This window comes from Sebastes umbrosus, chromosome 2, assembly GCF_015220745.1.
Source record: "Sebastes umbrosus isolate fSebUmb1 chromosome 2, fSebUmb1.pri, whole genome shotgun sequence".
NCBI classification, from domain to species: Eukaryota; Metazoa; Chordata; class Actinopteri; order Perciformes; family Sebastidae; genus Sebastes; species Sebastes umbrosus.
Genome location: NC_051270.1, coordinates 9,790,947 through 9,813,040, shown reverse-complemented (window position 1 = coordinate 9,813,040; position 22,094 = coordinate 9,790,947). Strand labels below are relative to the sequence as shown.

The window sequence follows — 22,094 nt, the reverse complement described above, 5'->3', positions numbered from 1 at the left end:
AAAATGAGTATTAACTGCAGTATATCATGGACACTGTTGCTTAAAACAGCAATATATAACAACTCTTTTATGCTGTTAAACAGCTGCTCAAATCTGAATACACACACTGATAGAAAGTTTATTTCCCCTCCTCTCCACAAGAGGCACTAAGTGCTAATTCAGACACTTCTGGTAGAACCTCCCACCTTACAAATAGAGGCCTGGATGAGGCCTTCCTCCTCTTAGTCTCCAAACACCACATGGTTTGAGTGTTTGTAGGTGTTTTCCATGTGTCTTTTGAACAACCTTCAATGTAAGTAGCAGATTCTTTCCATTATTGGGATTATAGTTGAGTGTTTGGTTTGAGTGTTTATAGGTGTTTTCCATGTGTTTTTGAACAGCCTTAAATGTGAGTAGCGGTTTCTTTCCATTATTGGGATTATGGTGTATTTCAGAGTTGATATGAAGGTTAATGGATAATGTAATTCGTTTTATATTATGATAAAGAACATGTTTGCATGTATGCATGATCTAAAGGCTGAATTTATGATTTTGTGCAAGATATTGTAAATATATTTAATTGTGTTATCAATCAACTTCACATCATTTCCTGGCTAAATAAACATCACAAGTGATTGCAACCCTTTGTTTCCTGGTGGTTTGTGGCTCCAGTTATAACCTTATAATTCATAACACAGACAAAACATGAGTCAACTTTTGTGAACTCCAAATAATTGCCATTGAGAAGAAGAGACTAATTCTGATGGGAGATTTTGTTGTTAAGACTCTCAAGCAGCTTGCAGCCAGTAAGCTATCCTGCTGATGGCTAAAATGACATGGTCAAGGCCTTCCTTTGAATTGACTTCTGTCCTAAAGGACATAACTTCAATACTTAAATATTTCCCCCTGAATGTCTCGTGACAAAGTCAAACATTTTAGAATAACAACTTGATCAACTTTCACATTATTTTTGAAATTCTGTGCCAAGTATTAAAAATGCAGTTGAAATGAAATGTCTCCAAATATACATAACTTTATGTCTGTGTATCAAAGGTATGTCTTTGTGAAACTTTACAGATTCTTGTAAACAAATCACAATTGTGGTCAAGAATATCATCACCTCTGAAGTCCTAGACTTAAGAATACCTAAAGCTGACATTACAGCCTATTTAAGGAGCTCATTTGTCTGAGGTGTTGGAGAAGGAGCAGCAGGCTGGCTGGAAACGAGGGCATTAGGGTGAGGAGAGGTGGACCTGAAAATAACCAGTCTGTACGCTGCTGGAAAATGCAATAGTCAAATGACGTGATTTTTATACCTGAATGATTGTGACTATAGTATATCGCAAAAAGTCATAGTAGAGTATGTCGAAAAAGTTCATGAAAAAGTCAATAGTATAGCATGTAAAAAAAAATTATGAAAGTCATAGTATAGTATGTCAAAAAATTTCATGAAAAAATCATAGTATAGTTCAAAGATTTCATGAAAAAAAGTCATCGTATAGTATGTCGAAAAATTTCATGAAAAAGTCATAGTATGGTATGTCGAAAGATTTCATGAAAAAAAGTCATAGTATAGTATATCGCAAAAAGTTCATGAAAAAAAGTCATAGTATAGTGTGTCGAAAAAGTTCATGAAAAAAATCGTAGTATAGTATGTCGAAAAATGTAATGAAAAAAAAAAGTAATTGTATTGTGAAAAAAAATGTCATGAGAAACAGTCATAGTATAGTATGTCGAAAAAAATAATAAAAAGTCATAGTATAGTCTGTCGAAAAATGTAATGAAGAAATGTTATTGTATAGTATGTCGAAAAATGTAAGAAAAAAAAAGTAATTGTATTGTGTCGAAAAAGTTCATGAAATAAAGTCATAGTATCGTATGTGTAAAAAAGTCATAGTATAGTATGTCGAAAAATTTCATGGAAAAAAGTCATTGTATAACTGTCTAAAAAAATGTCATGAAAAAAAGTTGTAGTATAATATTTCAAAAAAATTGATAAAAAAGTGTTAGTATTGTATTTAGAAAACTTTCATGTAAAAAAGTCATAGTATAGTATGTACATTTTTTTTATAAAAGTCATAGTATAGTATGTCAAAAGATTCATAGTATAGTATGTCGAAAGATTTCATGAAAAAAAAGCTCGTAGTATAGTATCTCTAATAAAAATCATAGTATAGTATGTCGGAAAAAAGTCCTCAAGTCTGCTGGTTTCTAACTTTCTGCATAGATTATAGAAAATTGGCTGACCGGGTTCACCTGAAGGAGCTCGTGAAGATCGGCATCCTGAATGGCAGCGTGGAGGTCATGTTGAAGGTCCACCTGGGCTTCTTCTTCATGTCCAAAGACCTGGGACACCTGCTGGCTACTTAAATCCTGAGATTGCCCACACACCGGTGCAGAAGTGAGAGAAGAGGCCAAGCTGCAGGAACAAGTTCTGCTGGCTTTTTTCTGGAGCTTTTATCAGTCAAATGATTTTTACCTACCTCACTACTTTAATAGTGTTCATAATTAATGTCTGGTAAAAATGAAATGTATGTATTTTCAGATTCTTATCTGATATGTTCTTTACAAATAATGATTCACAAAAAAATGATGTTTGTACATTTATCCTTAGTAAGAAGCACAATTTTGTAATAAACTGACTGGTATACAAATCAGTACATCGGGCCTCAAAGTTTCTGTGAACCAGACAGTAGTAAACCTCTTGTCGTCTGACAGAAGATCATTTCCTGACAGTTCGTCTTGAAGATGAATCATTACGAGAAGTGGAACTTCGCCTATAAACCGTTTTGTTGTAATACCGCCTTCGTCCTCTCGATGGATGACTTAATCCAGTGACCACCAGTGTACAAATTAGTAATTTTATTTATTTCAGAAGATCTCGAGAAGACTCATGAAAATCAACTAGAAATGTAAAATAAGGCAAATAGTTGTTTTATCACTGACATATGTTGAATACTGAAGAATTTTGGTAATTAATTTCCAAGCTTCTTGATTGTTTTTGGGAGGATAAAGAATGTCATCATACTGGCACATTCAGGACATTTTCTTTTTTTAACCCTTAGATCAATTAACCAACTAATTAATGAATACATTTACCAATTAACCAATTGATTGCTTAATAAATTAACTGATTATTCAATGAATCAATCAACCAATTAACTGATTGATTGATTAATCAATTAACTGATTAACCCAGTATTCAATTAACCAATGAATCAATTAACCAATGAATCAATTATTCAATTATCCAATTAACCTATTCACTGATTATTCAATGAAACAATTAACCAAAGTATCAATTAACCAATTAATCCATTAGCCAATTAGTTAATTAATCAATAATCCAATTAACCGATTGCTCGATTCACCAATTAACTGATTATTCAATGAATCAATTAACCAATGTATTAATTAGCCAATTAACCAATTATCCAACGTATCCATCAATCCATTCACCAATTAACCAATTAATTAATTGTATACTTGAGTTATCCTGAACTTAAACATTGACACATATACAGTACTTATGGATCAGAGGTAAGTTTATAGTGCATGGAGGGAAATGATAACATAATACAAAAACAGTTGAACACTTGAGAGGTACTGTGTGCAGGTTGGGTATGAAACTGAAAAAAGGGGCGAGGATTCACTATTAATGTAAACCTCATATTTGCCATACCAGATCAATAGTTGTAAAATACTGTCATGATTTATCTTTACAATCAAATATTAATATTTCATGTCTAATTCAATGTATTTATGATTGGTGATTTCTCAGGAATTGTACAATTGTGGAATCTCCAAAAATACGCTTCTACCATCCAGCAGGCCGTGGAATGCCTACATTCAGTTCAGAGGCTGTGATTGGTGGAGAGGCAGCTAAGGTTTCATCCCCACAGCCGAGGGGCCATGGTGGCCGATTAACCAGTGACATCCCTGGGGAGCCACTCAAGGCCTTTTTCTCTTCAGTTGCTGGGAGGACTGTCTGAGAACACTTAAAAAAGACCTTTATCATTCATTCTGTCATACATACATATATACATACACATTACACAGGCTGCATTTACACCTTGTGGCTGTGCAGGTAGGAAGAAAGGTGGTTTGCCATTTCTTAAGCTATCAGAAAAGCCTCATCTGAGCCACAAAGACGTCATTCAAGGCGTTTTTCTTGTGAATCAATGCTGCATGAAGGATACACCCTCAGCACCATGGAGGGTTTGATGTTCAGTATTTGTTTCTTAAGAAAAAACTGTAAATTTGTCTTCAGTTTGATGAGGTTACATATCTTTGGTCAACAAAGTAGATGTTAAATAGTTGATTATAGGTGAGACTGCATTGACTTCATATGACATCATGCCATAAATCTGACCATTGAAGTGTAAGAACCCTACTAGAACATATACTTTCTATATATAGTCCACCTTAAACAGTTTACAGGTGCTCTCCTCTTCATATCATGTAATCCGCAACAGCCGTTATTGGTAAAAAGACAGCTGCAAACTGCTGGCCTTGAAACAAAAACAGATGGATTCTTCATGTCAAACTTGGTGGTTAAAATCCATAAAGTGTTTTGTAGGTTCGTCGGTTTGCTACTGATCTCTGTCGCCCCTCCAGGGCTCTGTTTATCCAGTGAGTGGATTCCTGTCCTCCACTATTCTTAGGTATTCCTTTCTCCCAACGGCTGTCTCCAAATGAACCAACAGAAATGTTCCTTCTTCAGTTTCAATCCTTGGCAGTCAAAACAAGTGTCCGTTTAAGCCAAGGTGCAGCTGGTCCACTCCCCTGGCTGGCACAGGAACCGGCAGCGGGTATCGAGTCTGGCCCAACATGGAGCTGAGGGACCCTGGTAGAGAGTGCTAGCTGCGGCCCAGATGAATCGACTGTCTGTGGGCCACTCGTGAACACGCAGCACAGCACGTCGTCTTGTAGTAATCGTACACGCAAAGGCGAGCCTGGACCACCACGTTGCAGTTAAAGTATTTATCTCTGCAGTTCTCATCTGAAACACAAAGAAGGGCTGATCTTATATTTATAAGTAGTAGATTTGCTCTTCATGCCTGGAGTTCCTTAGCTGGACATAATAATGACCCTTGTGTTCCTAAGGATGCTAAAAGCATTAGGGAAAAGTCAGTTATATTCCAGATAACATGCTAGGAGATGACTGACCTATGATAGGTATGCAGGGCTGCGGGTTGCAGTCCTCCCTCGTCGCTGGTCTCAGCTGCTCATCGCAGCCCTCGCTGGACATCATGTCATCAGACAGGCAGCGCACCTCCCGCACACGGAAACCTCCCTCACATGTTTTTGAGCACTGGAAGGACAGGGGTCAATGAGCAGTCAGTCCCAGGTTAATAAAACTACACCATAAAGTTGGTCTACTGCTGACACTGCTGCTGCTTTTTAAACTTTAATAATGTTGCGAACTCAACATTTTAAGGCCTAGAAACTTATTTTCTCTATAATATATAATGAAGGATCAACTGTTTTTACTGGGATAAAAGCACTATTCACCAGAGTGTGATGAACATGAATATAATGCACAACTTATTGAGATGATGATAAGTGACTTCTTCAACCTACCCAGGTTATCAGCCTTGACCATAGATCAGTTAGTAAGAGTAGTAGGAAGTAAATGCCTTGCCTTAGGGCATCTAAACAGTCAAATGGGAGAAGGTTTCATCTCTCACTCACAGCACTCCAGTCAGTGTGGTACCACTTTGCTCCACAAGCCTTGAGGTTGCAGCTCTGCTGGCCGAGGGGCCGATCCAGGGAGGAGCACTCATACGGTGGCGAGACGGTGAATCCTTCGTCTGACTTTATCAGACACACCACTGACCTCTGCTGGCTGCCTGCGCCACACTCTGCAGAGCACTGGGTCACATACAATAATAACATCAATCATATGGTTTCAATTAAACAATGCAATAAATTGAGATAGGAAACATATCAAATCTCTGTAAAATCCCATATATTTAGCTACTCTAGACAACTTCCTCTTTGAGCCCAGCGTGACCCTCTCTCATCCTCATACCTGGCTCCAGGGGCCTGTGAACCACTCGATGCGATTCTCACAGAGGCCGTTGTTGCAGACCTGAGAGTCCGCCGGCCGCTCGTTGCCGCACCCCTCCAGAGGAAGGCCGCTGATGTGGTTGGTCAGGCAGAGGACTCCACGGGTTCGTACGCCCATCCCACATTCAGCTGAGCACTGTGGAGTAAACACTCGTTTTACAACTCAGGTTGTTTACCGATCAGCAGCTGAAATGATTTCTCTTTATAGGGTTAGGGTTAAACTCCATTTAAAAACATTTTTTGTGATTTTGTGAAGTCTGAAATACTTGACCATAACCTGACTTAAGTAGTAGTATTGATAAATGGTAAATGGACTTGCATTTATATAGCGCCTTTCTAGTCTTCCAACCACTCAAAGCGCTTTAAGGCAGTAGTATTTTATTTATAGTATGACTTTCATTTACAATACACATACTCTGAGGGCAAAATATAATACTAATATTCAACTTTGCCTGCTTTTGAACGATCTATATCTCCTCTAACTTTGCAGTTCATATCCCTTAAATCTGAAAGGGATAAGATTAAATCATTGTATTTCATTTCCCCTCTTGGTATCCCATTGTATTGCCATAATGCTGAGCAGTTTAGTGTCTCATCAGCTCTGCAGTACAGTAAAACAAAAAGATTTTGTTCATTTCTGTTCACTGTTCCTGTTGGATTAGATCTGTCTTCCCTGCAGTGACCTACTGGTCATTTCGTCTCCTAGTCTGAACATTTCTTTTGTCTACCGTGGCCATCTAATTTAGCTGAAAACAGGAAAGCATTACATCATCTTCTATATTTAGTCATTCTAATATTCTCTATCTTTAAAACATATATATATCCTCTATGATCATTCTACAGTAAGGGCAACAGATGATTCACAATGACTCTTGAACACCCTTACCCTCTAGTCAGTGAAGGTTAATCTACTGTTGCTTGTAGCTATCATAATCTATTTATAATATACTGTATATAATCTATAAAAGATCACACAGCTGCTGGAAGCATGAAGACAGATCTATACAATGACTACCACTGTTACTAGAGATGAATGAAGGTTACTATGTCTCCCATTGACTCCAACACCACCTACCCTGTTGCCCCACTCGGTGTAGAACCAGCTCTTGGCACAGGATCCCATGTCACAGTTCTCTACGTCGATGGGCCGCAGATTCATGTTGCACTCCTCGTCGGGAACAAAGTCGCCCACGTTGCTGACACAGCGGACCTCTCTTGACCTCTGACCCAGCCCACACGGCACCGAACACTATGGAGACACAGGCCACATGGTTAACGCAGGACTGTGAAGGTAAGAACTGCTGAGGAGACTGGATTGGTCTTCAGCTTTATTAAGTGCACCAGAGTATATCTCTCCGTTTTGCAGAATTGCTGTATATTCTCTATTCCCTGCAGAGCCCATAAAAGAAATATAGTGTACACTCCTACCTACCCATGTACTCAATGCCTGAAGGCTTACTCTGTTAACACTTCACTTACTTTAAAAGGAGTTGTTAAAGATGTCTAAACATGAGCTGGAACTCGCTAAAAGGCTCCTTAAAGCCCAGGGGAGCTGCAGATTTGGGTGATAATCCTCTGTAGGTCCATCACTACGAGCGACCCCTTTCATATTGTCATTTGATACATTGTTATCGTAAAAATTAAAATAAATCATAGCCGTCTGTGCAAACAATAAAGTGTAACAATGACAAGTTGTGGTTGCAAGGGGGTTATATGCTAGAATATTTCTTGACCAAGCACAGTGATTTCCCGGAGTTATCACGGTGAAGGTTTCCAGGAAACCAGCTGACCGTCTCCTGACTCCAGCTTCATATTTAAAGTCAGACACAGTATGAGAGATAAACATATTCACCAAAATGTTGAACTTTTTTTAAAATACAAGTTGATACAAGTGTCAAAGAACAAAAAAGAAAGAAAAAAACTGCTATGATACTGATGTCAGGGATACAATTTCAAACATGCACAGAAATTTCTGTTGAACCTCATCTATTTCTTTTTTTTTTTTTAAAGCTGTATGTCATTAAAGATGACGTTGTACGCCAACTGTAAAGACACGTCAGACAGGTGCAATTCAAGCTTCAAGTTAGTTATTGCCATATGCACAACAATTACAGAGAAGCAGTTGTTGGTAATGAAAATCTTAGATCTCAGGCTCCCTCCAACAATGCTCATTAAATATGTATAAAAAGAAAAACTCGTAAATTAAAAAAAAAAGAGTTAAAAGTTAAAATATAGGATAAAATATAACATGAAAAATGTAATAATATATATTTGTGGTAGACAGTAATTGCAAAATGCATAAAGTGTAATGTAAACTGGGATGTAGTAAATGTGCATGCGTAATGAGAAGTAATAAATAAATATATACAGGTGTAAAACAGTAAGTAAAAGTATATAAGCTGCCACTCACAGCGGTCCACTCGGAGCGTATCTGCCACTCACTGCAGATCTTCATCTGGCAGGTACTGGCGATCTCGGGCCGCTCTAAGTGTCGACAGCGGCTCGTGTGGACGTTGAGCGTGCGGTTGGCGTAAATCTGGCGACACAGGACCTGTCGGTGTTGCATGCCCAAACCGCAGCTCTTACTGCATTCTGACCACTCTCCAATATCCCAGCTGCTCAGGACAAAATCACAAGAGCTTGGTGTTAGAAGGTATCCTAGGCAGCGTACGTATATATGTACATTATATTATACATGTTGTTGTTTATATTGAGATTTGTTCATATGAAGACATGTTTTGACCACATATGAGAGGTATACTGTATGAGGTTGTAAAAGGTTCAGTCTGTTAATCTTGGATTTCTAAATTTCGAGTTGAGTAAGCTTTATGTTCCTTATATAAGTCAAATCTTCCAAGGACATGAACACATAACAGATGTTAACATACACTGTTAATCTACCAGGAACACTAACACAGTATCTTCTTGGGTCAAACTAAGTCCTTTCTGCCAATTGCAGAGCTATTTTAAAAAAAAAAAATTTTAAACAATTTTCAAAAATGTATAGTCATCATTACATAACAATAGTGTGTATGCTATTTAGTGAACTTTGAGTGGAGCGTCTTTTCAATTTAGCAGTATTCAGCAGTGTGCACAAGTGTGAGAACAGAGAAGTGTGGTCTCTCACAACGCTGGGCAGGGCTGCAGGTTGCAGGCCTCTTCCTGCGGAGTTGGTCTGCTGCTGCTGTCGCACAAAGCGTCTGATACCTGACCTTGGTTCAGCCGGGAGACGCAGTGAAAGACGGAGTGTCTGAATCCTAAAATGCACACGAAGCAGATATTTAATTCAAGCACTGAATTCTACATCTGAAAAAGAAGAAAATGTTCTGTAAAACAAATTGCATGTGTTAACTGGAGTCATCATTAGTGTTTTTATAAAAATGGAAAAGGTCCGAAAAACAACTAAAAAATAGAAATAGTTTGACTGACCTTTACCACAGGAGGCGCTACACTCCGTAGAACCGGACAGTTTCCAGTTGTACTCTCTCTCACGTCTGGGTGGCTGTACGACGGGAACCTGGTTGTCGGGGAGACGAGTAGGGTCCCACCCCCCACCTGCTGTATGGAAGTTTTCTTGGCGAGTGTTGCTGTTATGGTCGTAACCACCCTGTCCATTCACAGCGTTCCCTTAGACACATGAGTTATGGCAGTTATGAAATTAGATATACGAGCATGAATAAATGCTTGGTTGGTTGGGTTGGTGTTTGAATAGACAGGATATGTTTATGTATTTTCTCAATTGTTTTGCCTATAAAATGTATCGAGCAATCAGATGAAGCTATGGTAATAAACAGTTAGGTGGGTACAAATTTACCTTCTTGTCTGGGGTTTGGTTGCTGAGGGCCGACTGGATTCTCAGAGGGGACAACGTACTCATAGTGAACACCAGGGTTTGGCTGCTGGAAGATCATCTAAAGCAAAGTAGATGAGACTCAGTAACAAATCATAAAATAATACTCTTCACCTTCAAATATTTGAAGAGTTGTCCTTCTAAAATGATATCTGGCTGAAAAGTGATCATACAATGACCTTAGTTTCTCAGGTCAAACTTAAGCTTGTCAGTTTGATGACGAGTCTGCATACAGACGGGATCAGCTGGTCGTCTGGTGCGGTTAGAACAAACTGGAGCTGAACCCGCTCTAAACTGTGGAGATGACTACAGGAGGATCCCCCCTACACTGACCCCCCATCACCATACTGAACAACACTGTGTCTGTTGTGGAAGCCTTCAGGTTTCTGGGATCCACCATCCCTGGACCTCAAGTGGACTTCCAACATAGACACCATCAGGAAAAAGGCCCAGCAGAGGATGTACTTCTACTCTGCAACAATCCAGTCTGTTCTCTGCACGTCCATCACTTTGTGGTTTGAATCAGCCACCAAACAGGACAGGAAACAGACTACAATGGACTGTCAAGACTGCAGAGAAAATCACTGGTGCCAGCCTGCCCTCCATATTATATAAACATCTATCTTTTTTCACTACTGCATACCAGTCCTGTCTATTCTTTACCTTTATTTGTCCAGCCTTGTTGTCCTTGTCCCTAGCTGTTATTTCTATTTCTGTGCAAGTACATCAAGAGAGATGCAAAAAAACATAGTCAAATTCCTTGTATGTGCACACATACTTGGCCAATAAAGTTGATTCTGATTCTGAATAAAAGAAAAGGAGAGTCACTACTGTAAATATCTGGAGGTCTGAGGTGGTTTGCTACTTACATAAACGTCCAGGATCTCATTGGTGGGCCCTTCAGCGAGAAAAGACTCCCCAGCCGTGCTTCTGATTTCGTTGGGTCGACGGTAGGTGAACATGGTCCCCCCTCCTTCGTACTTCCCTGGTCGGTCAATAGCCCAGTTTCCATTAATGATGGATCGCCCCGATCGGCTTCGGAGAGCTGGAAGAGACAGAGGGAGCAACCACACAATCACCACTGACAGCTCTGAGCTCAAACGAAAAGGAAAATACTGCCACAACCACTTCCACATAATTATTGTTTAATGTAAAACCATTTAGGTATAATGAGAACTGTAGTAAAAAAAAAAAAGAAAGAAAAAAAAGCTGACTTTCTCCACCCAAAAAAGTAATTATAGCTAACGGAATAAATGCTCTCACGTGCACTTTCAAAGAAATGTTCTTTATAAACGTGACAATCTGTTTGTGCTGGCAAATCCTTCATGCAAATCATGTAACAAAATCTCCCAAAATGTTTTCCACCAATTTCATGGATTAAGTACAGGAGGCCATTAGAAAAGCATTAGAGGTGTAACATTAGACAGGCCTGTAAAAGAGTGTTTGGACAACTAAAAGCACATTAGAGATGCACAGTGGAGAACAGAGGCCTATTGAGGGAAAATCAGGGACGTGGTGGTGAGGATACAGTGAGTGGCTCCTGCAGGATTCCTGCCCTTGTCTCATATTCCGGTAGAAAAACCTACAGTATATATCCATTAGGGAAAAATGCTGCTGGCTGGAATTTTGTACAATCCTTATCAATTGAAAAAAAAAAACATTTTGAGATGACTCCTGTTTATTTCATCCACATGGATGTTTCATAGTTTCTTACATTGTGAAAATGAAAGGAGCCATATTGCCCATGCATAATATTTTGCTTACTACAGAAGGGTTGTCCAAAATTATGCTAAAAGTACGAGTAACATTGTGTTTGTGAATGTTGCAGAAGGTGACTATTAGAGCTGTGTGTTGGCAAGAATCTGGCGATAGGATACGTATCATAATACAGGGGGTACGATTCAATATATTGTGATACTGTAAGCAAAGCGATATATTGTGATTTTTAAAAATCGAATTTTAGGAAAACAGTCGTAGTATAAAGAACACACCGCCACATTGCACAAATGAGTAAAACAAATTTACTTTTTTATGCAATCAGAACCTGCATTTGCATTTGATCACAGTCCCCATCCAACATCATAGCACTACTTTGAGAGGGCACATACACTGAGATGGTGCATCTCTTTGCAAAAGAAATAAAGTATTGACTGAGTTCATCTTTGCATGTAAATAGTGTTCGATAGTGTTTTTGAGAATCAATACAGTATCACAAATCATAATATTGCAATATTCAATATTTTCTTATACCCCTAGTGCATACAAATACACATGTGGAAGTGTGTATGTCTGTGACTGTACATAACTCTGTGTACTTGTGTGTATATAAATGGTCAAATCAAATTAAAGAAAGCAGAGCGTACTTGGCATCCAAGTAGCTGGGATTTGAAAGGTAGTCACTGAATCCATCCATCCTCAGAGTGTTTCCCGTCCTTTTTTTTTTTTTTAACAGAGTGGTGAAATTCCTCACCTTAATTAAAAAGGATGGTGAGGCTTGAGGGTTAAGATCCTCTAATGAAAGCGTGTTTATGCACTTTCCTCGAGGGAAGCGGCCGTGGAGGGCGGGGAGTGGAGGGGGGGAATCGTTCCCCGCTCCCTCTGAACCTCCTGCTGAGTCAGGGCATGGCTCTCATTAAACAATGTCTGACATTCCAACAGTCACTTCTGCAAATAACCCACTAGCGTGTCCCACCGTTGCACCTCTATAAAGACGCCAATTATCTGTGTCGTGTGTTTCACTGGGAGGCTCCAATGAAAGGCACACAGTGGTGGGTGTAATAGAGGCTGCATGCTGGAGAAATCCTGAATAAGTGACACTGCCCCCTCGTTAATCTGCCTTTTAATCAGACAAATCTAATTAATTTTACAAGCTACTGCTGCTGCTGCCTGCACAGCTGGAACTAGTAAATGTCAGCTTAACCAATACATTTATCATTTCATTATTTCTACCGTGACCTTCCATGAACTTTCTTTTTCCAGTGGTGTCATACTGTTAATCTGTAACATAATACTACATGCAGTGGATGGAAATTCCCGCTCCTTCAACATGTGTTTTGAGCTGAAATGAAGGCAGAGTTCTGAAACCGATGAAACTGTAAATCTGGATGGAAACAGTAACTCACTGTTTGCAGAGAGGACACAAGTACTCAAGCAAACCCTGTGAGGTCTTAAGTTGAAATATAAAAGTAACCAAGATTTACCAGCTCAGAGCCAAAAATAAAAGTGGGATACCAGTCAATACCAGTGCCTCACTGGTTAGGACTTCTCCACATCCGCAGACATTTCTGGCATTACAGCCTTCTGGACTGTACCCTGTAATTGAATAAAAAGTCTCCACAAAATACAATTTCAAGAAGACTCTCCTAATCTTACTCATTACTGGGACCCAGTGGGCAACCTCGGAGGCCAATGCAGAAGCGCCTTAAACTTGCATTCTCTCTAATAGCCAGCAGGGGGCGACTCCTCTGGCTGCAAAGAGAAGTCAGATTGTATAGAAGTCTATGAGAAAATGAGCCTACTTCTCACTTGATTTATTACCTCATTAAACATTGTAAACATGAGTTTAAGGTCTAAATCACTAGTTTCAAGTCTTCTTCAATACAGCATGATGTTCATTTAGTAAATTATGGTCCCATTTAGAGTCAAACAGACCATAAAGCAGGGTATGCTTTAGGGTGTGGCTACCTTGTGATTGACAGGTCGCTACCACAGCGTTGTCCACTCTGGGAGTTGTCTGTGTTTTCATCTTAAAACTTTTACCCTTTCATGATGTGTTCTCAGTTCATGGAAGTTAGTTGTAACCTTTTGGGTGCCTTCAATCGATTGTGCTTAGCTCTACCCTCTTGTGCCACTTCTGGTTGCAAAAAAACAAGATGGCAACGGCCAAAAACCAAGATGGTGACAGCCAAAAAATTCCGAACTTGAGGCTTCAAAGCAGCAGTCCACAAACCAATGGCTGACGTCACAGTGATAACCTCCACTTCTTATATACAGTCTATGCTCAGAGACTAAAAAACCCTGTTCTCAGACAAACTAATAGATGCCAAAACAGTATTATTATAGTATGATTTTAATAAACTAACGTGCTGCTAAGAAAATATCTCTGTTGGATTTTCCACACATGTAGTTCACTCAGCTACACGTGGAATGGATTATTGTGTGAATGCAAAATATGTTGAGCATCGATATTTGGCATCTAGGCTCTGACCTCATCACTCCCCAGAAGAACACATCAAGCTCAGCACAGCGGGGAGTGGGGAGTGACGATGATTGCTTCTCCCCCTTGGGAGGTAGAAGCCTAAAGGGGGATGCTGGGGTGGGTGCGGGGGTTTTGAAATGCTATATGAAGCAGCAAGTGTTGACATAGCTTTCAGGTGAGTGATGTAGCAGAGCACTGGCATTTTAAGTGCATCAATATGATGGAAAAGGTGTGTTGGTATGTTGCAGTATTAATGTGATGAGCGTTTTTTCCCCACCTAGGTAGTTTCTGCTCTTCACCATTTCTGTGACGTTGATCTTGGTGGCTCCCTCTGGGATCTCCACTATCTTGTGGTAGCCAATCTTGGTTAAACTGTGTTTGAACAGTCCAGAGACCAGCCTGCAGGATGTGTTGTCGCCTCCGCACACGCCGCACTTGTCCATCACTTTTCCCGATCCCAGATACTCATCGCAGCCTAGACTCTGTGAGACAGAGGAGGAAAAGCAGTTTAAATGAAGAAGTGTGGAGTGACAAGCATTACAAAGTGAAACAGCTGAGGTATTAAAATTGTGCACTAAAAGTGTGCAATAAAATAGCCGTTTAATGGGGTGTGTGCACAACACATAAGCTATTCTTGGTCAAATAAAAATAGCTAATTTGGCACAAAAGATTATATTTACAAAGTTAAGCCAAGTTGTACCTGCAAAAATAACTCCATAAACACACCATCAACTACAATAATAGAATAACTAATTAACAGGGATCTTGTTTCTTTCCAGAAGGCATCCTTTTGGCGTGAATGTCTTTGAACCGATCCCAGAATTTCCTTCCTAAATCTCGAGGGTGTGATTTTTCTGTGTCACATTGGCGGTAATAAATTACAGGAAACCTGGGCACAGTAAAAATAGAACAGTTAACATCAGCAGTCTATAAATTCCCTCAAACCAGCAGTAAAAGCAACTCGCTGTGCAAACAGGTGGTGGAGCAGCCAAAACTGGTCCCAGTGAGCTACCGTAAACTCAAATACACTGGGCTGCGGTTATTGCAGGGCAGGGTAGGGTAAGTCCCAAACAGACCACAGTCGCCAATAAGGAAACCAACAAAGTGGGCATCGTGGGGTGGCGGTGGGGGGGGCACATAATCATACAAAGGCTTTCTAGGGATTGGACAGCAGCCAATCTCCAGGCCCCCTAGTCAGCTTGCAGCTCTCGCATGGCTTCCATGTGTATTCCCTGATTGAAGCTGACATATTCCTCTTACTCTGTCTTGTTGTCATGCAAGCACATTTCCCTCAAAGCTATGAATGTTGGGTCCCAACATTTGTAACAAAAACATGTTGAATGTGGCAACTTCCTCAACAACATAGACCAACGTGAGGCTGCTGAGCTTTACATGTAGTCATGAGGTAACCAACTCTAAAGATGAATGACATTAAAGGGATAGTTTGGGTGTTTTGAAGTGGGGTTGTATGAGGTACTTATCCATAGTCAGTGTATTACCTACAGTAGATGACGGTTGGCACGCCCCCAGTTTAGAGAAACAATGTACTGCTGTGGACGGGGCCGGCAGCAAAACTTATTTTAGCCACATAAAAGAACGGCTCACCTAAAAAAGATCAATATCAGTTTAGGTTTACGCTACATTTAGAGTATTTTCACTGCCTTACTTTGCCTTCAGACAGCCATTTCCGACGGGGAACAGAAGTCATTGTATCCATCTACTGTATGCTCTAGCCAATGTCACCAGACCCAGACTTGGCGAATCCAAACTAACCAAACTAACTGATGGAGGCAGCGGCAGACCAGCCACTCCCGTGTTCTGAGAGGAAAAATTACTGTTTTTTTTCCAATGGACTCTGGTTGCTTTGGCGAGAGCACAGATAACGGCTTCAGTTCCCCTTCGGAAACATAGACTGTATGGCTGTCTCACGGCAAGATAAACCGGCAAATATATTTCAAACATAATGCACACTTAAACTGATATTGAATTTTTTAGGTGAGCCTTTCTTTTAAGTAGCTGAAATACATTTAGCTGCAGGTCACGTCCACAGCAGCACATTGCTTTGCTTCTGTGCGGTAACTCCTGTCTGCTTCTCCAAACTGGGAGCGTGCAGACCGTCATCTACTGTAGGTAATACACTGACTATGGATAAGTTCCTCATACAACCCCTCTTCAAAAAACCTGAACTATCCCTTTTAGATATTTACAGGAAATGTATAATAAGTCTTAATAAACTGTGGTGATCTCCATGGGTTATATACTAGAGCAGCTGTAAGTCGGCTGCAGGTCAGTAGAAAGACGGATAGAGAGAAGGACAGAGAGCAAGGAGAGGAAAAGGAGGTGGAGAAAGGTAAAGTAAAGGGATGAGAGAAGGAAGTATAGCATGAGGGCCGGGGGTGGACTGTGGCAGTTGGGGTGAACTCAAGAGAAGAGTCTGGCACTCCCCCACCCGTAGCAGCTCACTGTGTCCTGGGCCAAAACACCACCTAGGCCAAAACAAACATGAAGTTGCTCCTTCCACACAGGAAATAAGTGATGAGAGAAAAGAACAGCAAACTAAGAGAGCTGCGGGGAAAAAATGAAATAAAACTGCCAAACGCCTCTGTGGTCAGTGTGGAATTATGTTGCAGTGCAGCATGGGGCTGAATAAAGCCGGGATAAAAATCACTAAACGTAACACGAGAAAAAACTGCTGCGTTTCATGATCTGACTTTACAGATCAGTGAATATAAAAGCAGCTCAGAATACTACAGGCCAGGAATAAAGGAATACATAATACACGTTTCGGGACATTTTGACAAGCTACAATAAGTCCACTGTGGAAAACAAATAAAAATGCCATCAAGGAGGACTGTTAGTGACATGGCTACCACTGAATATCTCCTCCGCGTCTCCATTTTCACCATAAATCCCTTCAAACTAAAACAACACAATTATAGCAGCTAGGCAGAAATGCCTGAAAAAGGGAAAAATGTTCCTCTCATAAAACAGACGCTGACACGGTGAGAGGTTATCTGTGGACATTTGGATGGGAAAATGTCTGAATCAAAACATATTAATGGAGCGGAGAATAAGCAGTGAAATTTATTGACCCCAAATGTGAATCGTCAACGTAATATCATATGACTGGATTTAAAAACACGCAGGGGTTTTCATTCTTCTCACATGGGAAGAGCCAAGAGCTTTAACGCCTACAACGCAGGAAGTATTAAAGGGACTACTTGATATCTAGTGATTTGGACAGTTGCACCATTAAAATCACTAAACTGTCAAGACAAACTCTGCACACACTAACACTAACATCCTAATCTGTCCTTAAATAATAACCCAAATTGTCACATATGCCCTCCAGGCTGTCTCAGACAAACGTGACCTTAACTGTGAACCCATCAAAATGAGGCGTCGTTGGTGTCAGGACAAATGAACACAGCTACGGCTCGGCCAAAAGCCTCGCCAACTCTTCCCAGAAGAACTCAAACAGAAATCTCACGGCGGTTGATGAACGAGGTGGCAGCTTTGGGAGTCTAGTTTCTTCACTTTTTTTCACCTTCTCTCTGTGGGTGGCTTGTGCCATCTGGTGAGAAAAAATCGCCATGTTTTGAGTGGAATTATGACAGGATTTTTTAAATGTCGCCAAAGCCCACCTTCATCTGGAAACGGTTACATGTGTCAGGACGGTAGAGTCGACTCCAAGTCAACCCGCGAACACTGAAAACAACATAATCTTAAAGTAAATCCTGATGGTGTTGTCCCGCAAGATGCAGCTGGGTTAAACTCATCATATTGTAGAGTTGTTGTAACACACAGCCAAAGGCTCATGTCATTGGAGATTTCTTCTTCTCCCAGAAAACATTTAGAATTAGACACAGACGTCAAGAGAAGAGAGTTTTAGCCTCTTTCTTATTGAACTACTTAGTTTACAACCACAGGCCAATAGATCAGTGATGGCAGCAATTTCCACTCACTTTGCAGCTTTAATGTTTGAATACTGAAAATAAACTAGGGCAGAGACGGTAAACCTTGGGGTCACAGTGGTCATCGTTATGGTTATTAGCCACCAAGTGAACTGTGAGTTGTGGGATAAACGTTAACACCTCCAATGAGGCTGCTGGGTCCTGCTGAAATGAATAAAAAACAACTAATTTCTGGGGTCATGTGAATGTGGGGACCTTAAAAATAGAGGGAAGGGGCTTTCACTTGTATTTCGCTTAACCTCTTACACCCAAGGCTCACTTTCACTTCCTGTATTTCAAGGCTTATTCCACAGCCCCTAAATGTCTCTGGAAACATTATTTTCAGGACAGGTTAGGCTACTCACGATTTCTTTAAATAAAAAGAGTATTTTAAAGCAGTATTAAATTATTTGTGGCCACTTGGAAAAAAGCTATAAACACACATTTGCAAACAGTTGCCTATTCACGCTCTGGGCCAATAACATCCAATAACAAAACCATTAGCTCCGCTGTCGTCTCCACCAATTCCTGAGGGAAATATCTGTCTCTTTAGCTGCTAAACATTCCACAATCTAACTATCTTAACTTTGCCAGTCTACCATTTCGTTCTGGGCAGATTTGGATTTATTAGAGCTTTTTCGCTGAAAACAGCTGCTTGCTGGTGCTGCTGGAAACAAGGTTGATGAGATGAGAGAGTAAAAGTGAACTAATGCATTAAAGTAGTGGGCTCTAAAACCCAATTAATGAGCTTAATGACACTAAAACACTCTGTAGAGCTAAGGGCAACTAGTTGGGGACAATTATCTGTGTGTTCATCAATATGAGCAACAACTTTCACATTGCAAACAGTCTTTTGAGCACAGAAATATTGATTAGTGCTGCTTTAAAGGGGGTAAACTGACAAGCACAATGTGTTGGTGATTTTTACAGACACAATCTGCAACAAAAGCTCAAACTGCACTGAATACAAGTTCTGACTTACACTTCTAACAATTTCTAGCAACTAGATTCTTATATAGGCCACGTTCTTATAGGTCCAGTGTGTAGGATTTGGTGGTATCTAGTGGTGTGATTTCAGATTGCAACCAACTGAGTACCCCTCTGCTCACTCCTCCCTTTCCAAGACTGTGGTAACGTGAGCCACCGAGTGCAAAACCGTGGTAACGCCGTTCACCTCGCTCAGAGGCCATCCTTACCATAATAACACTACTTTAAGAGCAACGGACGGCGACTGGCGATACCGCGGTTTTTCACTCGGCGGCTCACGTTACCACAGTTTCAAAAGCGTGTCTGAGAACTACGGTGGGCTTTAGGTAACTAAAGGTGATTATACACTAAAACATAGTTATGAAGATTATATTCCATTTGTGCTAACAGATGCATCAAAATGCTACACACTGTTCCTTTAATACAGAGTTTCATATTGTAGCCCAGAAATAAGTGATGATTTGCACAGATGATCTGAGCGTAATTGCAGAAAAAATGATTCCCAGTTTGCTGTTACACTCGCACATGTGCAGAGGCATATCTTCTCTGAGATAAAGATTTATAGGCAGTGAACAACTGTCTAAACCACTATCAGAGTATTGTGGAAAATATCAGACATTGTTATATCATTCTTTAACACTTAACATGCACAAAGTTGAGATATACAGTTGCACAGGCACTAAAATTTCTTCCTGACAGCTCTGGCATGATGTTACCATTGCCTTGCAATAATAGTGCTTTTATCCATGTAGGAGGCCTGGCGTGTGGCTCCAAACTAGGAATGCAAAACTAATGCTCATAATGATATCATGCTTAAATTAACAGTAGTGGTAGACGCAACAGCTTTTAACTCCTCTCGACTGTAGTAAATTAAGTTTGAGATGTGGTGGAAAACTGCCTCTACTTGGTGCTGGAATGTCGAGCAGAAGAGTGTGTGAGTGTGTCTGTGATGAACTCTGTTGGTTTTTCAGCGGTTCTAATATTTTGTGAGGTTTTGTCAGACAAGGTTATTTATATTTTTACCGTGTAAAGTGGGATATCATCAGGCATCGCAGCTCTTTGTCACACTGGCCTTAAGCATCAGTCCAGATATCCGACGTAGTTTGTTCTGTGACCGAGATGATACTTTTATTTAGACGGGTTATTTATACGGCCTTATTAACACTATTTTGTCTGCTCAAATTAGATTAGTGCTCCTTGGTAACAGACTAATAAACAGCAGTGGTCTGGTGTCTTCCTAAAACAGAGCTGCTGAAGAGACTATATCTGAGACCTGAGTTACAGGATGAGATACAAAATGTATTTTCCAATTGTTGTGTCTAACAGGTGAACATTGTCAGCTAGCGTTAAGGGGTGCTCAGACAGAATAATCTGCGACTGACAGACACATCAAGCCCAAGGCTGACAGACTGACGCCAGCAGATGCTCATGGCCTGAACCACAGAGCTGCACTAAAACCACTGCATCAGCAGCATCCAAATGTGGGCTACTGTTTTAGTGTTTGACAGACACAGCTCAATGCAAATACTAAGTTTATGTGCTGCCTCTTTCCCATGTCCACCAGAGGTTCCCACAATAGGTTAATACACTAATGTTGGTACCAGGGCCACACTAGAATAGAAAGGATTTTGACATCAACTAGAATTACTGCCTCGCAATTGTATGTCTCCACCAACCAGTCAAGTTGCAGTTTAAATCCATGCCTGTCCAAAATGTCATCACTTCATAAATTTATACTATTAGAAATTTATGTGAAATTGTCATAATTAGCATAGGAATTCTTGAGTTATGGCCAAAAACATTTTTAGTGAGGTCACATTGACCTTGACCTTTAACCTAAGTTCTTCCTTGAGTTCAGTTGGCTGTTTGTGCCAGAAGTAATACAATTCCCTCAAGGCGTTCTGAAGATATTGCTTTCACGAGAATGGGACACTGACCACCAAATTCTAATCACTTCATCCTTGAGTCCAAGTGGACGTTTGTGCCAAATTTGAAGACATTTGCTCAAGGCGTTCCCAACATATTACGAGAATGGGACGGATGTGAGGTCACAGTGACCTTGAATTTTGATCACCAAAATCGAATCAGTTAATCCTTGAATCCATTTGGACATTTGTGCCAAATTTTTAGAAATTCCCTCAAGGTGCTCCTGAGATATCGCGACACCACGAAAACATAATGCCTCCGGCATAACAAAGTGTAAGGAGTCTGAGTAAAGCACTGAAGCATCAGCAGTTTCAGTTAAAAATGAGAATTCTTGCCCAGAACAACTCAAATGTCTCCATGCTGCAGGCCCAAATTCTGCAAAACAGGCAATAAAATGGAGGAGGTTATGAATAAAAGGATGTTGTCTTAGTCTGGAGATGGTGCAGTGGTTAAGCCCCCCCAAGTCTGTATCCACAATCCATGTTGGCTGAGGCTCAGATCCCACCAGAAAGTTTTCTAACCTGCGTCTTAGCAGTTTCCCTCTCAGCTTTCCTACTGCGACCAAAAGCAAAACAAAAAACAACACTGTGAGACATTGGACTGCGGTCTCCTCCAAAAAAGACCTTCAAATGTAACATACCAATTACACTTCTGTAAAGAAAATGAACAAATAAGTTCCATTACAAGACTGAAGGCTTTTATCTCATTCATTATAAACAGACAGTGTACTTCCTGCCTGGTAAAGCTAGTGGGATATTAGCACAGCTCCTCGTGGTAAACCTCTGGGAATAAAGGCATGCTATGATCTGTACTCCTACTGTAAAATGCATCCCGGCATGGAGGCAGTGCAGTATTTTAAAACATATTTATGAGTGTGGGGTTAAAGGGGGCCGTTTGGTGAACACGTTGGGGATTTCTACGGCTCTTCACACTTAGAAAGGTTGTAAAGTTTTTTGGCAAATGGCCAATGAAGTTATCATGACTTAGTCAGCTGTGACAAACCAGCTGGAAATGCAATATAACTTGGTTTCCAGGTTGAGAATACAGAGGCAACATCATCCCAGCGACAAAGAATTTATAGTGGAAATGACCTCAAGACACGATGCTGAGTCTGGAAATGACATTACTG

The 22,094-nt window shown here is 40.4% G+C and overlaps 1 protein-coding gene across 1 annotated transcript in view; it reads right to left on the bottom strand.

Moving 5' to 3' along the window:
- Positions 1-3,506: 3,506 nt before the first annotated feature.
- The window catches only part of LOC119475717 (thrombospondin type-1 domain-containing protein 4-like), a 46,160-nt gene continuing 27,572 nt past the window's right edge, over positions 3,507-22,094 (bottom strand). Inside the window, exons 8-18 of the mRNA XM_037748674.1 lie at positions 14,377-14,581; positions 10,771-10,946; positions 9,866-9,962; positions 9,481-9,678; positions 9,179-9,308; positions 8,462-8,666; positions 7,127-7,300; positions 6,014-6,187; positions 5,674-5,853; positions 5,149-5,293; positions 3,507-4,981 (exon numbers count right to left, since the gene is read on the bottom strand). Coding sequence (XP_037604602.1) covers positions 4,839-4,981; positions 5,149-5,293; positions 5,674-5,853; positions 6,014-6,187; positions 7,127-7,300; positions 8,462-8,666; positions 9,179-9,308; positions 9,481-9,678; positions 9,866-9,962; positions 10,771-10,946; positions 14,377-14,581 — 1,827 coding nt within the window. The 3' untranslated portion in view covers positions 3,507-4,838. The remainder of the gene's footprint in view (positions 4,982-5,148; positions 5,294-5,673; positions 5,854-6,013; positions 6,188-7,126; positions 7,301-8,461; positions 8,667-9,178; positions 9,309-9,480; positions 9,679-9,865; positions 9,963-10,770; positions 10,947-14,376; positions 14,582-22,094) is intronic.